The 19,860-nt window shown below is 38.8% G+C and overlaps 1 protein-coding gene across 3 annotated transcripts in view; it reads right to left on the bottom strand.

The window, feature by feature from the left end:
- Window positions 1-18,211, bottom strand: part of LOC145991177 (tumor protein D54) — a 98,968-nt gene extending 80,757 nt beyond the window's left edge. The window contains exon 1 of one of the 3 annotated variants that reach the window (XM_083127031.1): window positions 18,058-18,211. In XM_083127031.1, the coding sequence (XP_082983157.1) occupies window positions 18,058-18,079 (22 nt within the window). In that variant the 5' untranslated portion in view covers window positions 18,080-18,211. Of the gene's footprint in view, window positions 1-10,446; window positions 10,549-18,057 lie in introns of those variants that run through there. The other 2 variants (XM_083127030.1, XM_083127032.1) reach the window with 2 other exon arrangements.
- Window positions 18,212-19,860: the final 1,649 nt, after the last annotated feature.

Here is a 19,860-nt window from a genome sequence, read left to right as displayed (position 1 = left end):
TGAGAGGGATACATTTTCCATAATGTTATTTTATTCATAAGCATGTTACAGAAAAATATACTGTAATTGACAATAATTAATTGTACTCAAAACGTGAAAATCCAGACATACATACCATGAGATTGTTTAAAAGGAAATGCATTATTAATTGTAAACAATGTAATAATAATAATAATTAGTAACCCTTTTACAATAATATATTCATTAACATCAAGAAATAGTTATGACTGCTATTATTAACGGTACTATCTTCTGAAAGTCAATTCCCTCCCATATACGGGGCTATGATCAGAATCAATGTGAACTGTGCCAGGAATCGAATTCGGAACCTCTTGATTACAGGGCAAAATAATTAGCCAAAATAAGCGATGAAGAATAATGAAAACATGAGATTCAGGCATTTCTTACAGCTCATATATCGGGATTTTCTCCGATGAATCAATATAAAAGAAGGAAATGACAGGTTAACGGATTGCGGTTTGCTAAAACTATATTCTCGGAACTATTTCTCAACCAGATCACGCCGCAATCCAAGATAAAAAGGAAAAGGCAGCAGAACGTCAAGCCACGGAATCGATTACCCAGATTACGACACACTCCCAGGATCAATTTAGCTAATATTGCGTGCACACTGCACAGCTGGTGAAGTGGGTCAGTTGCTTATTCAGACAGACATCAGGCGATCAATAAGATGGACCTTAATTGAAAATAAAATCACGACTCTTTCATATTCACTGTCCGATATCTCGCAGTTCACTTATTCTATGAGAATAAAGAAACAATTGAAGCTGTGATAATCGTATAACCGTGCCACGGATATGGATCTGAATTTTCCGATGTTACCTTCGCCCAGATTTCGAGTTTTCAACACCCAAACTGTACCCAGCATTAAAATAAGGAATTTTCGATCCATACGGAATTCCAGAAAAGTCCGAGACTTTGGTATTTGAAAATGTACCTAAACAAAGTTTACTTTAGGACATTTGGCTGGCACCAGCCATTTTCGAAATTTAATCTTCTCTCAAAAACCGCTGTGATATTCTAAATTCTGAAAAAGTACATCTGTTTAACATTCCTCATAGAGCACTCGCGTGAATCTTCGTGTGCTTTGCTTCCGCTGTTGCCTAGATATTCGCCATAGTTTAATAGGATAACGTTCCCATGAAACTGTTGCGAATATCTAGACAAGAGCTATATTCCTTTCCCGGATTCTCTGGAGTAAGAGAACGCGAACGCATTCTGTGCGCATGTTGAAGGGTGTGCGCCTCGTCCAATGAACGCATGGAGGGGAGGGGCATCCACGGGAGGGGGCGACTCGACTGCTCATTCGGGTCTAGTAGTTCTGTAGTAAACATGTCAGCTCGCTAGTCTAGGGGAACTCTGCATTCAGGAGAGTGCCTCATAGTGTTGAATGTGTTCGAGAACAACTTGTTTGAAAAGTTTAAAACACATGGCTTTGTTTTTTTTTCAAATGTTTAAAACGTTTAAAACAAAGTGTTTTAAACATGTTTTTCAGACTTGTTTAAAACACATTTTGATACATGATGTTTCATAGTTTGTGGTTATTTGCATGTTTTTTGAAAATGTATGTTTAAATTTGATTTAATTTTTTTTCTGTTCTTCGTAGCATCAAAAGACAAATAAACGTGCAATATTATTTGTTATTTGTGTAAAACAATACACTGGCCATTGTTAAGAATAAAAGAAGAAATTGGCAGTAGAAAGCGTTTTGCTTTACGGCCGTTACACCGCGCAGCACTTCGTTGCTTTCATCAGGCACCCTTGCCCACCTAGTCTGGCCCCGCCCACAAGCTTTCCCCTCTGCGCGTTGCTACTCCAGAGAATCCGGAAAAGCAGTATAGAGCACACGAAGATTCATGGGTGGTCAACTAGCGCACAAAAATGTGAAAGTGTGCGCTCGTGGTATATGAAAGGTGCCACGAGCGCACAACTTCCAATGCTGCGTTGCCACATCTATGATTGTGTAATGGCTAGGTTAGGTTAGCTTCGATTATGTCTATGGGGTCTGCTGGTGTTTCCTTCCTTCAGAAGCGATACATTGCCCGTCTTACGAGGCCAAATTCTTTGTGACACAGTGAGGTTATTTAAAGGGAATATGGTGTTATGAATATAGCCATTCACATAATATGTCAACTTATAAGGACCCAGCAACAGTTGACACAACGTGGCAACATCACCATGGATTTTGTGCGCTCGTGGTATACATTTTTAACCACAAGCGCATGGAGCCTTTTGTTTGTGCCCTCCCGGCCTACAGCCAGATTCACGTGAATGCTCTACAAAGGAACTCTAATCAGATGTGGTTTTGCAGAGTTTGGAATATCATACTAGTTTTTCGAAGGGAGAGGAAATATCGAAAACTACTTTGCTGGTGTGTGCCAAAATGTCCTGCCGAGATTTAGGACACACAAAGCGAATATCTATCTGATTGATCTATCTAATTGTTTATGGTAAAGTCATATTTTGTTCATAGTAATTAGAAAGCAAATCCATTAGTGACAATTGTGAATCTGTGCTGAGTTGTACCGTATACATTAGCCAAAAAATGTATTTTTTCGAGGCTCTGTATCTTCGAAACCAAGCGTCAAACAAGAACCCTTGTGAAAGCGGTAACACGCTGTGTATGTTTATACTCGAGACGATTGATTGATTGAATTAGATTATTTTACGCCGCCTTTCTGCCACTTTTGACTAATCGCGAAGATGAGAAGTGATATGATGAAATTAATAAAGGGGCAATCGCAAAGAACACCCATGCCCAGGCTGGGATTCGAACCTGGGATCGTAGCGCGCTGTGATAACCACTCCGTCACGGCTATACTCGAAATTGAGTACGAAACGGATGCTTACAAATTGAAACGATAACGAAACCGTATCGGTACCAAACCCAATTAAGAAATACCAACCTTAGGTTTTCAATTTGCTTTAATAAGTAATATTTATATTACTGTGTACATTATTTCGAGGGTCGAAATGAGAGCGAAACACACCGTTCGATCGAGACGAGAACAAGACAACTTTGTTCCAATCTTGTCTCCGTGCATTTCGTAATGTTTTACTGCACGACGTTAGGATATTTTACCCCTTTCTGGGCACCGAAATACTTATTTGTAATTCATTCGTCTTAGATATATCAAAAGCTGCGGAAAACAGCCATTGTTGACTTTTTAATTGACTCCTAGACAGGCGGGGCAATTATAGACATCAGTTATGTTCCGCCAAGATACATTCAGGCAACCAAATTTTACGTTTATATCCCTAGCGGTTACTAGGTAAAGTAGTTAGATTGGTGTTCATTGCTGGAGAGGGGGGGGGGGGATGCAACCGAAATTGGAACTGCTGGATTTGAGTCACGATAGACTAAAATTAACAAACATATATATCAAATTTTCAATATATAGACAAGACTTAAAATTTTGTCAAGTATACATGATAATATAACAGGTTGTGCAACATTTCAATATACATATTCAGTACCTTTAGCCAAGTTAATAGCACCACGAGAAATGAAAATAAAAACAGTTTCAGTAGAGTAGAAAGTTTCCAGGAAAAGAACACTCTCTCGGATTCCTTTATTTTCTTTATGTTGCACGTTCGAGCATTCCTTCATGCTCAGATTCGTTCAGGTCTAATTCCATCATTTCTCTTCCAAGACAGCATCGAAGGGGCACTTTGAGGTTTTCATGTTGAACGAAGAACACGGTTTATATCTTTGCTTTGCTCCGTGCTGTACTAAGATGTGAAATAACTGATTTCTGTACAAAACCCATGAATCAAAGTAACCAAAAGTGGTTGGCCCAACCGTACTGAAAATGGTTGGCCAACGGTTGGCCCAACGCAAAAACATATCGTTAGCCAACGTATGGTTTTACATTGGCCCAACGTACTGAAAACTAAAGAATAGATAGGTTTGTTTTCTGATATATAGCCTACATAATTTATTGTGAGGCTAAATGTAAAAATAGTTCAAGTTATTTATGAAAAAAAAAATACATACTCCCTCTGTCCCATAATTATTGTCCGGTACACCTTTGTGTGTTGTCCCATAATAATTGTCCGATATTCAAACTGTGACATTGGTGTATACAAAAGAAGAAAATTAAACACGGGAATGAGTCATACAACGTTATTACTCAAGGATCAGTACAAATTGGCCGATCAAGTATTCAAAAGAACATAAATAAAAAGTCACCATTTTGGCATACCGGACTATAATTATGGGACAGAGGGAGTAGCATTTTCTCAGTCACATGGTATCATTGTTTTCAGGGCACCATACCTTCAAGTGGTGGCACAGAAACCTTCTAGAGTTTACATAAGTTTTCCACCTTTCATGGCATTTAGTCTGCACATAACATTGCTTAACCACCTTCACAATAATATCTGTAAGAATGTTCTTGTTCTACTACAGCAAAAGAAGCAAACAGTAAGCAATTCCCAACACATCTTTCATTCATGGCGGCTGACAAAGGAATGGTGAGTGACTCAAAGTTAAAAATAGCTTTACTTTCATTAAAATACGAGGGGCGATCAGGTTGCTCCGACCCTAACATAGAAGGAATGACGTTATGATTGATTTTTTTATTCTGATATTGTTTAGTGATCCTTTATATGCTTTCATTCTGAACTGCAAGTCTGAGTAACGTACAGTTTTCTTTTTACAGCGGTTTAACTGAGTGAAGTTGTGTCAATGTGCCAGAATGGAGAAAACTGAGGTGAGAGCGGTGATCAAATATTTTGTGAAGAAGTGGACGGTATCCAAAATTCATGAGGACTTGGTGGATACACTAGGGGACACTGCTCCTTCATACAGTATGGTGAAGAGATGGTGTCGTGAGTTTAATTGTGGGAGAGAGTCGCGTGAGGATGAACATGCAGGTGGAGCACCAAAAACTGTCATGACGACCGAAAACATTAACAAAGTCCACGATATCGTGCTGAAAGATCGTCGAGTCACTATCCGTCATGTTGCTGAGATGTGTGGCCTGTCATATGGTACTGTGCAAAACATAATTACCCAGGAATTGCAAATGAAAAAAAAAATGCTGCAAGATGGGTCCCTCAAAACCTCACCCCAGATCAGAAGCGCACCCGAGTGCTCATCAGTCCATTTGATCAAACATTTGAAGAATTACATTTGTGAGCAAACATTTTCTGATGATTCTGAGGTGATAAGGGCTGTGAACTTATGGTTGGAGGACCAGTCGGAAGAATTTTTTTGCAAGGTATCCAGGCATTGGAGCACCAATGAGAGAAGTGCATTGGAGTTGCACGGGAGTATGTTGAAAAAATAAAAATAAAAATTGAAACCCTATTGCCGCTCTTTCTATGTTAGGGTCAGAGCAACCTGATCACCCCTCGTATATAATATATATCCAGTATGTGCTGTGTCTGAAATATTCAAAAAGAAACGCTGCTACATGTCACTTATTTTACACTCTATAGAATTTTCAGCATTCTCCTGAAAGTTGTCTTAGCATTAAAAAGTTGTTTATAAAAATGATTTTGACTCAAGTTTCCGTGGTTGGGCAAACGTTGGCAACCACCCTTGGCCCAACGTAAGACCAACGTCAATTTGCCAACCAACGTAAAGCCAACCTTTCCCACGCAAAAACTGACGTTGGCTCAACGGTGGTGGTTACTTGGCATAGCTTTAGGTTCAAGTTCATGTAGCATTATAGCCATCAAGTAATGAAAAAATGCCAAATAAAATAAGGTGTTTCATTTGCCTATGTATGTTACACGCACGAGCATACACAGAGAAAAGACAAGAGGCCTAAACACATCAAATTAATTTGGTTACTTGGGATTCCTGGGTTTTGTACAGAAATAAGTCATTTCATATCTTAGTACAGCACGGAGCAAGCCAAAGATATAAACCGTGTTCGATATACTGATGCGTTTTTTTGGTGAGTGTTTCACATTTATTTTCTATTTTATCATAAAAAAGTTTATTCAGGACGAGTCACCTTAAAATGATTAAACATACCAAATACAGTAACTCTAGATTTCTGTGTTTGCACATAGATGTGGCCCAACAGATTTTTTTTTTAACATATGCTAATTTATATATTCAATGTGTGTTCTAAGCATCGTAATTGCATTCAAATTCTAAGCGATTAGCGCAATTTGCTCAATCTTGTTACTCCTATTTTCTCTTTATACAGCATTAATACATAATGTATTACAGTGCCGGATCTACAAGCCGCAAAACCCCGCACTGCGGGGGGGGGGGGCGGAGACAAGTAAGCCTTTAGGGGGCACTTAGCCATTGGCATAGTGGAGGGTTCGTATATGTGTATGTAAAATATTAACTTAGTTACTCAGGGGTACAGAAACGAATACAATACAGGTTATACAGGTAAAGGTAAAGTTAATGATCCCTGTGCATATAACACCGTACCATGAAGACACATTAGGGTATGTGAGGGTAGGACCCCAGATATTTTCGATGTCGGTAGCCAGCCACCACGCTGCGGCCGCCTTTATCCCACACCCCCGATACCATTTGATTTGAAGCCGGGTGGGCCCTAGAGCCACTTTCCGACCTAAAACCCACCCAAGGTTTCCAGCATGGCAGTCAGACTAGAATTTCACGAGAAATGCATGGGTTTCTTCAATCTATCTTTAATCAGGAAATGGTTACGATTGCATGACTGTAACAAATGCATCATTTTCCACATGTAAGAATATATATAGTGTATGCGTGTAAAGGTAGGTAGAGGGGGCCTTTCGTAATATTTTTCGGTGGGGGCCAAGATTTGTAGATCCGGCACTGATATATTAGTATAATAACGTGCGCACTTTTCAAGTGTGTACGGAAAAAAGCTTCTATGTTGCTTAGTGGTATCAGTTCGAATATGAAATCATAAAGGTAACTTTATTCGAAAACAAGGAAGTATATTTTCAGGATTTGTTAAAAAGAAATTGTGCTGCTGAAAGGATTTTATTTATTTATTACACGGATAAATTTATTCAAACACGTAATAATCGCACATGTGCAGTAAAACTATGTCCAAGTCAAAATAACGAAGTTCATGGTGCATAATTGCACATTGATGACACACAGGATATACCTTCAGCCGGCATACATTCTGACTGTACCTAGTACGAACAAATTAGTGAATGTGTCGCAGCAATAGCACAGCAGACAACTTGTTTTGTCCTAACCTCGTACCACGGAAAAACTTCTGTACAGGCACGTGCTTTGATGTCTGTGGTCACGGGTTGGCAATAACCGCCACATTTCCCAGTTCGAAAGGCAGTTTTAAAGGATACTTGCTTGCTGTATCACGGTCAGTTACGTAAGGAAAACTAATTTCATATGTTTATTCCTTTGCTGATAAGGACATCCTTCTGTCCTTTGGACAGTTACAGCATTCAGTGTCGAATAATTTAAAGTTCTGGAATCCTGTGATAACTAACATGTGAAGTAATTTTCTTATCCTATAAGTACACCCTGGAAACTGCATTCTTACAGGCTAACGAGGCTCTGGCGTCATGATACACAGTCAGTATAATATTCTGATGTTTGCGCTCTGTGGCGAAAGCTGCCTCAAAAACAGAAGTTGTGGAAGCCACAAGAAACAACCACTTAATCACAGACACGCGCGTCCGTGTGTGCATAATCTTCCTTTTTACACTCACTATGTTGACCAAAATATTCAAAACAGCTGGCCAGACATCGCCTAAACATCGGCAGGGTACTACCCTTGGGAATACCGAGTGTTTGCCGCCGGTCCTGTCCATGTGTGATTGTCTCTTCAATATATAGATCACCATTCTCATCGCCGCGTAAGTCAAATGTTGAAGAAAAACTGAAAAATAAATTTCAAAACGACAACCAAAGGGTGTATTCAGAACATGTTTGTAATACTTAACGTACATTCTGCAAGAGAGAAGAAACCTGCTGATGTATCTTCCATTCGAGGATCAAGAGAATGGCAGACTTTCGGATGAGCACATGACTCCCTGGCGTTTAGCCGGTAAAACTTAAAAGATATACGACGATATTTCACGAATTAATAGAATGCAGAGGCACAACACAAACACTGGAACGGGGAGAAATTCACTAGCCCCCGGTTCAGATCTGTTCACCTCGATTCAGCGTTGCTGGAATGCATACCCGAGAGTTAAAACTGGTCTTAGGCCTTCATCCCGAAACAAATAAACCACGCTGATGCGAATTCATGATCTTGTGTTGTGTGAAAAGTATGCAGGAAAAGTGAAGAGAAAAATATTTTTTTGAAGCACCCAGTTCCTTACAACGCCTCCAATCCAACTTCATCGCATTCTTTACTCTTGATAAACCATGAGCTCTCCATACATTTCTGGCTTGAAGAGTCTTCTGCCGTTCACGAAGAGTTTCGTGCATAGAGCAAGAAAGAAACTAGTCCACAGTTGCAATAGAAACAGTTCATCAAGATGTTCCTGTTCGTTCAAGGAAAACAGCTGGACAGAATGGGTTTTAATTTTCGGGGAGTCATTCAGATCGTTCCGCTCATGTTCAAACTAAAGCAAGTGTACACAACCCAACCGGGCGCTTGTGAGTTAGCTCTAGTTTTGATTCCCTTCAAATCAACCTGCCAAAGACAGTCTATGTTATGCCGACGGTCAATAGTGTATTTCCTGCCTTGCTCAGAACAGAGAACTCGCAATTGTGTGGCAAATCAAACTTCACGTCCACATTAGTCGCTAAAGAACACCTAAGTAGCCAGAAAAGTTCATCGCTTTTTCATAAAATTCTTTCTCGGCCGGTATTACAAATCCGCCAGATTTAGCGACACTTCGCTAAAGTTTTCAACTATGCATTAATTTGGAAAGGGGAAAAAATACATTAGAGGAGGTGATGGCCCTTCCGCACCCAAGATGTCTCAAAAACAGTGATCGCGCTCTCTGATGGCCAAAACCACCAGTACATCCTGTACAATCTACTCTGACGAAAAAATAACCTGCTATAACCGTCACCTGAGATATCCATACGAGTAAATAACGACTACTACTTCGTGGTGACTAAAAGTCTAAAAATAAAAACAATTCTTCAATGAACTTAACTGCCGACTAATAACATTTCTATTGCAAAAAAGTACATCTACTTACTTTTAAAAGAAGCCAGTTACTAATTAAATTAATCAAAAAATAACTGGTTACTCCCAAATATTGTTTTTTTTTTTTTTCATTTAAACCATGGCTGAGTGAAGCACTGCAATTTTACTCACATTCACCCACAGGTGCAATGCCGCGAAATGGTCCCGTGTGAACGAGCTTAACACTTTCAACTGCACGTCATGCAGATGAGAAAACTGTCACTCCATACCCAGGAAGCATCAACCGGTCTCGCAATGGAACACTGATAACCTTGAATAAGCGGTTGGCATATCTGTCGCTCCGGTATTACCTGTACTTGCCGATCTACACCAACACAAGCAAGTGCATCTATTTGCGTGGGAAAAACACACCTGGTCATTTATGAAATTAGCAGACAACGGATTTACATATAAAATAACAAAAGTTAATTAAAATATGTAATTAATGTAAATAAAAAAGGGGGAACCCTCACTTTCGAAACTCGATTCAAGGACACCTCTTTAAAATGCGTCAACGATATCGCAATAAACTAATTTATAACATCAACACTAGGGCTCAGCCGGTATCGGAAATCATCGGCTGGTTGTTTACCGATACATTTCCCGAGTTCCGGTCTTTCACGGGGCCCGCAAAAATGCCGCGGGACAATTTTGCAGTCTAATTATCCTGGAAGTTATGCAAAATTAGAGGCTTCCATTTATTTTGCACCGATAATGTTTGGAAATAGCTACTGCATTTTGTGATTACATAATAGGTGTATTCTATTTAATTATTGAATATTTTGAAGGAAAACTCTTGATAAGTTGATGTTCATAATTGGTTCCATTCATTTGGTTTATTTTACCTCGCTTATCTACCAATTTTGGCTAATCGCGAAGATGGGGATGAATGATGATGATGAAACTGATGGAGGAACACTCACAAAGTACAGACATGCCCAGGCCGCGATTCGAACCCGAGCCCCTAGCACTATGATAACCACTCCGCCATAATTCGAATGGAACACTCGCCCACTAATATTAAGAACTTTTAATTGTTACAAATTTCAAGCATCGGTATATCGGTATCTGTGGGAATCAGTAAGATTATCGGTTCAGCCATAATCAATACCTACGTTAAAAAAAAAACAACCTAAATATCAGAACAAAATTAGTAATATATGTCAACAAATGCAGCCAACAATGACGCAACAAATACAAACGTCCCATTAGCAAACATGCAATCAGTCACTTATTGGCCGAAAACGAAAACAATGAGGGGGCGTGACCGATACAAAAGCAACACTCGATCCACTCATGCTGAAATAAAAGTTTAAATCTGACAACTGTTCACCCTCACCTAATCCTCTTGTGCTGTAATAGGGCGCCATTTCGACGAGAGATCAACCGTACTTGCTTATCGACGATAATGCACTACCGCAGTGTCTCTTCTCTGCATGACCAAATAATGCGCACCCCGCGGTGACGTCACGCGGTGTTTCGATCCGAAAGACGCCATGCGGGCGGCGGTTGTGCGGCCTATCTAGACCAACCGAAAGGGTTCCCATGACGACCCGTTGCTAGAAACATCTCTTCCTATTGATTTCCATCAGGTATCGAAGTACCTGATGCGTTCCCTCGTTTACGGTCAATGACAGGGAGAAAATTGAGTTTCCATTGTCCGAGGTTAAGAGCTTCAGAAACGCAATAGTGGCGGATTAACTGACTTTCGTCGGGCAGGCGACCTTTGTCGCATGTCGCCCACTGTGCTCAGTGAAGCTTTAGTGTTCGTTTTACACGTTTGGTGGGAGGCGAGCACTTAATTTTAGACGTCACGCAGCACCGTTTAATCCTCCCACGGCTTGAAGATTGAAAAACACTGGACCATTTCAGAGAAATCGAAATTGCACGTTTAAGGTGAAGAGTGGGTGTTTCGCAGAAGGTTTGCATTTATTTCAATATCGTCGGAATGGGCACCGATACTGTAAAAAAAAAAAAAAAATACAAGAGAGTATGAATTTCTCCCCATGTTGCAAGTGGAAGCGTATTTCTTAAGTTGGTTATTAAGCTACATACTATCTAAAAAAATATGATGAATAAGCATTTACAGAATCCTATGTATTCCTTATGGGCAAACAACTGCAAGTTACGGCTAATGAAATGGAAGTCTCGACTTTTCCCAACACAAACAAAATATTCCACATGTACTCTTTCCGTTCGTGTTTTTCTACATCACCAGAAGTTTCATATTCCCAAGACAATAAGTAAAATAATATTCCCATAAGCGTAATGCTATAAGTTTTCTCTTCTCCCCCTCCTACAACCATCCAGAACACGAACCTCTCTTACTCCAGCTCGCCGCAGAGCAAGGTCGGTGGGGCAGAGACAGTATCGGGTCCTCGCGTTCGGCAGGACGTGCAAACTTTTCCTCCTGTCCTTACCTGTTAACTGATTAATAAAAAGTGCATTCGGCAACTATGCTCTAATGCATTGCGAGTCTTGTGTGAATATTAGTAATGATCGATCTGTTACTAACTCTGCAAGATGGCTGAGGCACAAACTTGGAACCCGTCAACTTTGGTAAAATATTAGGTGTGGAGGCCTTTGGGGTACACCATGGGCGTTGCCAGGATTTCTTGTCGGGGGAGTTCATGCCACTGACAAGACCTGAATAGAAATAATAATTTTTAACAATAACTACCCTAAACTAATAAAAATAAACCCATCTCATTCCTAATTTATTATTATTACTACGAGTGTGTACATATCCTTCAAGAAAAAGGTCTACAAGTTAGGGGGAAGTTTTAGTCTTAAGTTTGTGTTGTACGACTTCTCACATAAAAATCTCATTTTTAGAATTTTGAAAACTGTGGAACCATTCAGAGATGTAGGGGATCACGGAACGGAATACGACCGGTGGCCGACGATTTTATCTGAAAATATGAGTAAACTAAGCACATATTATTTCAAGGCATCTTTCAATTCACTTCACAGTACTATTTCACTAAGCCCATATGTGCTAAATCGCTTATGTCAATCCCCTCCCCGCCTCCAAATTCACTGCAAGCCTGCGCTACTGATTGATAAACGGACACGGAGAGATAAAACCTAGGTAAGCTTTAGCTCGTTAGATGAACCTATTCTCATTTCACGAGACGTAACGGAAAAATGCCAAGTATACCGAGTTCGATGACCGGCAATAACTTTGTGCTCAGCGGTGCGTGAACTTCTCTTTATGAATCCCAGACACAGCAGACAAGCCTCTGATCTTCGTCCGCCTGAAACTGGTTCACGCAATTAGCACCTAAGTCTTTATGAGTGTCAATGCAGCCACTGCCTGCACGTTTCAGGAGTGTCGAAGGACAGTTGCTCTTCGGAACCCAAAACATGTGCATGCCTAGAAGTATTAAATTCCCGTCTGGTTGCTAATTATTGACTCTTCGGGGAAACTGTATAATTTATAAAATATTCCGATGATTAAAGAGCAGTTACTGGAACCCCCCCCCCCTTGTGGAAATTTTGTAAATACCACACTGATGATTATACACTATGAAAGCATGGATGTTTATTCAGAGCGATTGGCACGCTGAGCAGATATGACCGTGGTGAGGTACCCAGGGAGTTATCTGAAAAAAGGGAATGAGTAGGCCCATAGCCATAGTTTTATTTCGGGGTTGGGGGACGTCATCCCTTATCAGCATCCGCCATCTAAAGACGAAAAAGTGGGTGGTTTAGAAGTCCTAAAGATGAACTTCTTAGTACATTACAACTTTATTATACAAGATCTTTAATCCTGGTAATGAAGTAAAATTAATTACCATTATACACTATTTAAGTTGGTATCGAACCTGGTAAAGGAAAAAGTGGTGATTGTAATGCTAGCATGTGAAATATTGGATGAAAATATTGCAATGCTGTGAACTTCAAGCAAAAATATAAAGTAAAGTTATCCTATGCTCATTGCACTGTCCATGAAGGCACAGACACTGAATGGAGATACACTAGTATTGGTTCATTCTCCACACCCCATAACTCAGATGCTAGCTGCTCTAAAAAGTCCACAGGCATAGATCAGCAGTTGATAACGATTTGTTGACATGAGAAAACAGCATATATAAAAATTTATTGGAAAAATCTAGTGTCGTGTTGGGAAACATCCCCTGGCTGTCAATACACATGTTAATTGTTACCAATTCTGAACAATGTCTGAAAAAATAAAACACATTCCTTCTATTTACAGAAAACGTTTTGGAATATGTTTTGCTCAAAGCCTAGGCAATTTTGATAAAAAACCTTATGCAAAGGGGTATGGAATGTAACTGATCTCTCACCCATTCTCATTTTTTAGCATCCCCGCCCTCCAAATCATTGTCTGGCAGGTATATTTACAATTCATAAAGTGCAAAATGAGCATAGAGTTAAAGAAAGGCCATCCTATGGCCCTCCAAGTATTTTATGTAACCTGCCATCATACTTATAAAACTTGAAAATATATTTTGAGGAACTATCTTTAATGTACGTAAAATGCCTGCAACCAATATTACAATCAGCATCACTGGCCCTGTATTGGGAAATGTTTGAGTGCCACTGACAAGAAGAGGGCATGGCTTGAAGTTTGGGACGAGACTTTGGTGTAGTGGTAGGGTACATTTTAGGTGTTGATATGCCAAAATACTAGTGTGCACTATTTCCGAGACAAAGCGCTTCAAAGTTTCTATGATCTCCAAGAGTGCATCAAGAGGTAAACATATTGTGCGACTGCCAAGTGGCCTGGTGGTGCTGTGGCAATGTATCAGTTTCATGCACAAAAGGTTCTGGGTTCTATTCATGTTCGATTGCATCTACTTTTTTTCTTTTTCCCTCGAACAACTATTTATTGCGAAAATTCTTCTTTTATGTGCTGCTTGAATTGAGAAATACCTTGTTTTACGATAATTACCTCTGTGGATTGTGTACACAAAATGTAAATACAAGCATTGATTGTAAGTAGGGGGCTGTTTACCCCTTGAGAATTAAGTCGATTTTTTTTTTAATCGACAGATTGCAATGTCTTACGTAATGTAAAAGCGGTTCCAGCATTAGGAAAGCACAAATATCTCCAGTATGGCCCACCTAAGTTAAAACCTGCAATTTCGGAGTACTTTCGCCACATCTTTTGTTAGTAAAAACTGTTTGTATGTACACTAAAATAGCGAAAGAACATGCCAAAATTGACTAACAGTACCAAACCTAACCTAACCACGTAAAATTATAGCTGCTGTTGTGGAAAGTCGTTTTGGGTGCTATATTCACTTGCACAAAGCCTTTGGGCTGTTCTGCTACACGGTAAAGTAACACACTAAGGTAAGAGACTTACTTTATTTCACAACACATTTCCAAGAGCTAAAATCAAAACTTTCATAAACCATGCATACTTTCTCTAGGGGGTACAGAGGGTCAAGGGTACCAATATTTTGTCAAATACAACACGTGAACATCAGTAAGTTTATCAGCATCAGCAAAAATTTTGCATTGGTCCATCCAAACTAAAATGTATGTACAGCCAATGGGAAAATACCCATCATCAGGTGCATTCGCTTCATTTTACGCAATGTGATATTGCATAATCGAAACGAAAAAGCCTATAAGCAGAGGACAACCTCTACTCTAGTATTGGCAATGGACAATATGCCTCCAATTCTAATGCAATTATCTAAGCAGGGATGTCGTTAAGGGAAGGAGGGAGGAATTGGCTACCTGAAACTTCCTCATGTATCCCTCAAATTATCCATAACTTTACATTTTAAAATAAACCCTCCAAATATTTCTTCGGAAAACTTTGCAAGTTGTCCTCATGATGCTAGGCCAATACCAAAATCCTGGAGCTACCACCAGGGATCAAACCTGGAACCATTCGAACCAAAGACAAAGTGTCATTTGGCTATGCAGAAGCCATTAATTCTACAAATAGTGAAAATAATAAAAAAAAAATCCAGAAAATTTAACACCCACAATGAACAATCAACTGAAAACACTGCATTTACGATTAAAAAATCCATCAATTTCAACATTCCGTTCATTTTAAAAGTATATGGGAGTAGCAACAAATGGCCACGGTTCTGATTGGAATGATTCCTACAAATTGCAATGGATTTGGCCTTTGCATTGCTTTTCTCACATTTTTGGAATATCATGATGATGAATTATGATTAGATAAAACATATAGGGGGCACTCCCAAGGAACATACATGCCCAGGTCAAGATTCAAAGGGCCACCCAAAGCATGGCCCACCAAGACATTTTATGTGACTTTCAGTCATACTCCTTAAACTTCAAATTATGTTCATATTATCTTTGTTGTGAGATCCCTAGTCAACCACTTAACACACCACCAAGCCGGTAAATTGTACTGGAGGATGAGTATGGAAGCAAGCTTGAAGTTTGGAGAAATCAACTTTTGCTGTTTTATACGTTGAACACGTTGCCCCTCAGAAGCTAGTGAGAAGACTTAATTGATTGATTTGCTTCGCTTTTCTTTCACTTTTGGCTAATTGCGAAGATGGGGATAAGTGATGATACGATGAAATTGATGAACGGACACTCACAAACATCCATGCCCATGCCGGGACCCCTGGCACCCCTGGGGGGAGGGGGGGCGACCGTGAGAAGAGTTAAGTCAATCAGGAAAAGATTATGAGAAAACTTATATGTAAAATGTGATGTCCTATCCATGCAAATAGTTTGACATTCCAGTGTTGACACTCACACATAAAATGTAAGGTTCTAGACATGTGACTGGATTAAAACATCCATAATAAACTAATGTCATAGATTTATAAAGTACTTTGTGCTAACAAGTGATAAAAACTTGAGTATGATGGCATACATGATATGATGACAAAAATGTGCTGTGTATGGGACACTTTAAAAAATGTAGCAAAGTTTGACTTCATTTCTCAGTAAAGCATATAAGTTACAGATGCTAATAATTTTTGTTGGTGAAATAAACAATTTATAACATTTAAACCATAATGCAATTAAAAGCAATGGTAACAGTTCGTTATATCGGAGACACATTAAAATTGGATATGTTGTGTTTCGCATGGTTCGTACTTACCAATTGTGTATTGCAGAACATAGTTCAAGGTACCATTATGCTTTTTACACACAATTTTTTCGCTTCAGTAACACACAATATGGTGGGCAGAGGTTGACTACCGTTGTAGGTATGCAGTGTTTCCAACATTCTTCACCAAAAAATACCTACTATCGTGTTTGTCACGTGTGCAAATTGTACATTATGCACAGGTAGCTGACTGATAGCCCCACAAACCATTTCCGATAAGGCTAGGCAAGCATAATTAACAAAAGGGGGGTTGGAAACACTGGACAGGGTGTTACGTCATCAAACGTATGCAGCATCCGGTTCACGTAGTGAAAGCAATGGCACTTGTGCGTTGGTGAGATATTTCTCTTGAAAAATACATGATTTCCAGGTCAAATAGATTCTACGATGAAAGAAAATACCTCGACTAACGTTGGAAACCTTAGAGAAACTCATTTCAGTAAGTAGTCTCTTCTGTAAAAATGAAGAAATGTGTGTCCGATATAACGAACTGTTACCAAAGCAATAATAATTTCCACATTATTTTCTTCTAATTACGAGAAGTAGTACCACTTTTCCTGGAATGTCCCTTATGCATACATAGAGTAGCACAGGTCTGCAAACTGCAATTTCCATTGGGATTAACATTCTTATAATTGGCTGTTAATAGAATAGAATAGTATTTTTATTTTCTACTAAGTGAGGTTCAGCCTAGGTAGGGGCAAGGGTTCAAATTGCATACTAATCTTTTGTAGTTATAAAGAAGGGAGGTTTTCAGAATACTGGAAATGAGTGTAAGTAAGGAAGTAAGTTTGAAGTATCCAAGGGTACAATATTCAAAAAGTTGGGTGGTACTTTCCACTTTCTGTCACATCTAAAACTATATAGGCTCTCTCTTCTCTACATAGTACAACAAAATATTTAAAGAAGATAACTACTATTACTATTATCCATGAATACTTTTTAAATAGAGTTGCAGATAATTTCCCATTTCATACAAAAGTACTGAACTTTTAATAATACATCCAATAAGTAGAAAAAAAATAAAAACTGACGTCTCTTCATAGACTTGAAATTTCATTTTGGCATTGAAATATGCGACTTTTAAAAACTATATCATTGTAAAACGTAGCTTAATAAATTATTTAATCTTAATTGATATGCTGCTTTATTTAGAAAGGAAAATGACAATATAAGGTTTCAGACATTGGCGTATTGGTTGACTGACAATACGTGCAATCAGATGATCTATGATGCAATCAACAACCATGACATTCCCATGCAAGTATCTAAATTAGTAGTAATTGAGTAATATTGATATAGCTATTTGTGCTATGTTCACTTGATATCTTCAAATCTGTGATGAATTGCGTTAAGTTTACCCCCATCTGATGTGAAGAGAACATTAATTCTGCGTGTACCATATGTGAAATAAACGTGACAGTCTTGTACACTTTTTATTTCACGCAAAATAGATTTATTAACAATTACGCTAATTGATGCATCGTATCTATTTTCATATGATCGATCAATTATGTTTGAGTGTTCATTATTATAGTATTTGTTCATAATCAAGAACTAAGATGATTTGAACCAAATATACCCCTAAAAATTCAAGTATTTTTAATCCCAGTAATTTAGCAACGTTTCAAGGGCATATTCCTTTTTACCACATATTTTATTTTCGAGAATACTTAAACACCCCATATCTGTTCCGGTCAAACACCCATGTCAGTGCGATCTTGAACAATTTGAAGACGAACTCAGTTCCGTCAAAATGCACAGTTTTACAAGTACCATACTGTAAATACGCTACCAATCTATTCAACAACCCTTACATTGTAAACAGGGAAAGATCATCATGTACAAATATATTGAATGACTTACCAGGACTGGTAGCCGTACTCATAATTAATGTTTATAGTAATCACACGTGCACGACACGTAATCAGCAATAACTTTTGGTCTACCTTCACTTAACCGCCTACAAACACCACTACTTGCCGTGTGTACATCTAGATGTTTCGTGTAGCTGTCAACAGATGGTGCTAGCAGCATGTGCAAAATTCTGTCTGCTTTGCTCCACGCTACATCCTGTCTGCACTGTTGCCAATTCTTCAACGCTGTAAATAAATCTATCGGCACGGTACACAAAAGTATTTGCATTCTTTTTACGTGTCGTTTCTGCCCGTTTAGCTTAATCGCAACGATGAGGATGAATGATGATTAGACGAAGTGATCAAAGGTCCTCAAGAAGGAACATGCATTCTGAGGCCAGACTCGAACCTGAAACCTTCGATTACGAAATGAGTCGACTGATCGACCATCGGGGCACCTGTGACTTGAAGTCCCCTCTTTATTTTCCAGCAGAGATTTTGTAATAATAATAATAATAAAAAGCAAATGCTCAATGCTAACCACTGGCATACGCAGAGGGGGCTGAAGGGGTTACAGTCCCCAAAATTGAGAAATTAAAAATAATAAAATGAAAGCAGTAAAAAAAGTCGGGAAACCTCGAAGTGGTAAGTGAAACCTGCAACCTCATTTAAAATGACTCCCAATAACAATTTTGATCTTTGAATAATTTTTAATATAAAGGTTTAAAATTGTAATTGGAGCTCATGATTTTTCATGAAAAAACAAGTATCACCGAAATTGTTTTACGGTGATGCATTCTATTATCCAAGGAAAAATTTAATCTCATTAAAAGTTATCAAAAGTACACCTAACAATAAACTTGGAAATTTGGATGTCCAGTGGATTCTAAAAGTGTTGCAACTTCTCTGACTAGCATAGGTTAGCTTCATGGCACCGAACCCACGTTCACATTTACCTGTAGATATTGGTACAATTTCGATTGAATTCACATAATCTTTGAGTGAGGTGGAAATGCAGGGACAGCTCCAGGATCAATTGTCTAGGGGTGTAGATATGAAATTTAGGATGTTGAAAATAAAGAAAACACAAGCTTTAGTCACTACATCAAATACCAGTCAACTTTTAGTAGACTTCGATGAAAATATGCAACTGAAATTGATTTTTTATTTGATTTTTGCTATTTAACATCACATTTCTGCCACTTTTGACTAATTGCGACAAGATTGAGTTCATAGAACACCCATGTCGAGTTTCAAACCCAGGGCCCTTGGCATTGTAGTGCTGTGAAAACCACTCCTCTATGGAGGTAGGCGCCATTGAAACTGAAAACTACTAGACCCATCTTGAGACTTGCTTTGGCCATAGTAACCATTGGTGGATTTAGCAGGAGGGGCGCGTGCCCATCCCAAAAGGCATAACTAAGTATTATAAAAAAGTATTTAGCATTATATTACAACAAACAAAAAAACAAAAAAAATTCAAGCAATCCTTTTCAGATAACGAAGGAATACAACAAAATTTAGCACAATTATTTACATTAATTGGGACTAGATTTAGTGGCCACTTAAGACAACACCGGAAATCGAACTCGGGGACTTGTTGACAATAATGTTAACAGACGACATACTGCGAGAGCATTCTACATCAAATATTTCCGATGTTTGTAATGGTTTCTCCTGAGGAAATCAATTATTACGGTTATGTACTTCTTTCTGTGATCACTGTCAATATAATTAACGTAGAAGTACTTCTAGTTCACAAAAAATACTAATGCTATCATCAAATGATGAAAGGATCCTGGGTTTGTTTTCT

Source organism: Lepisma saccharinum, chromosome 8 (assembly GCF_977018435.1).
Source record: "Lepisma saccharinum chromosome 8, izLepSacc3.1, whole genome shotgun sequence".
Classification (NCBI taxonomy): domain Eukaryota; kingdom Metazoa; phylum Arthropoda; class Insecta; order Zygentoma; family Lepismatidae; genus Lepisma; species Lepisma saccharinum.
Note: the sequence above shows the minus strand (reverse complement) of the source record. Positions and strands in the feature narration are given on the sequence as shown.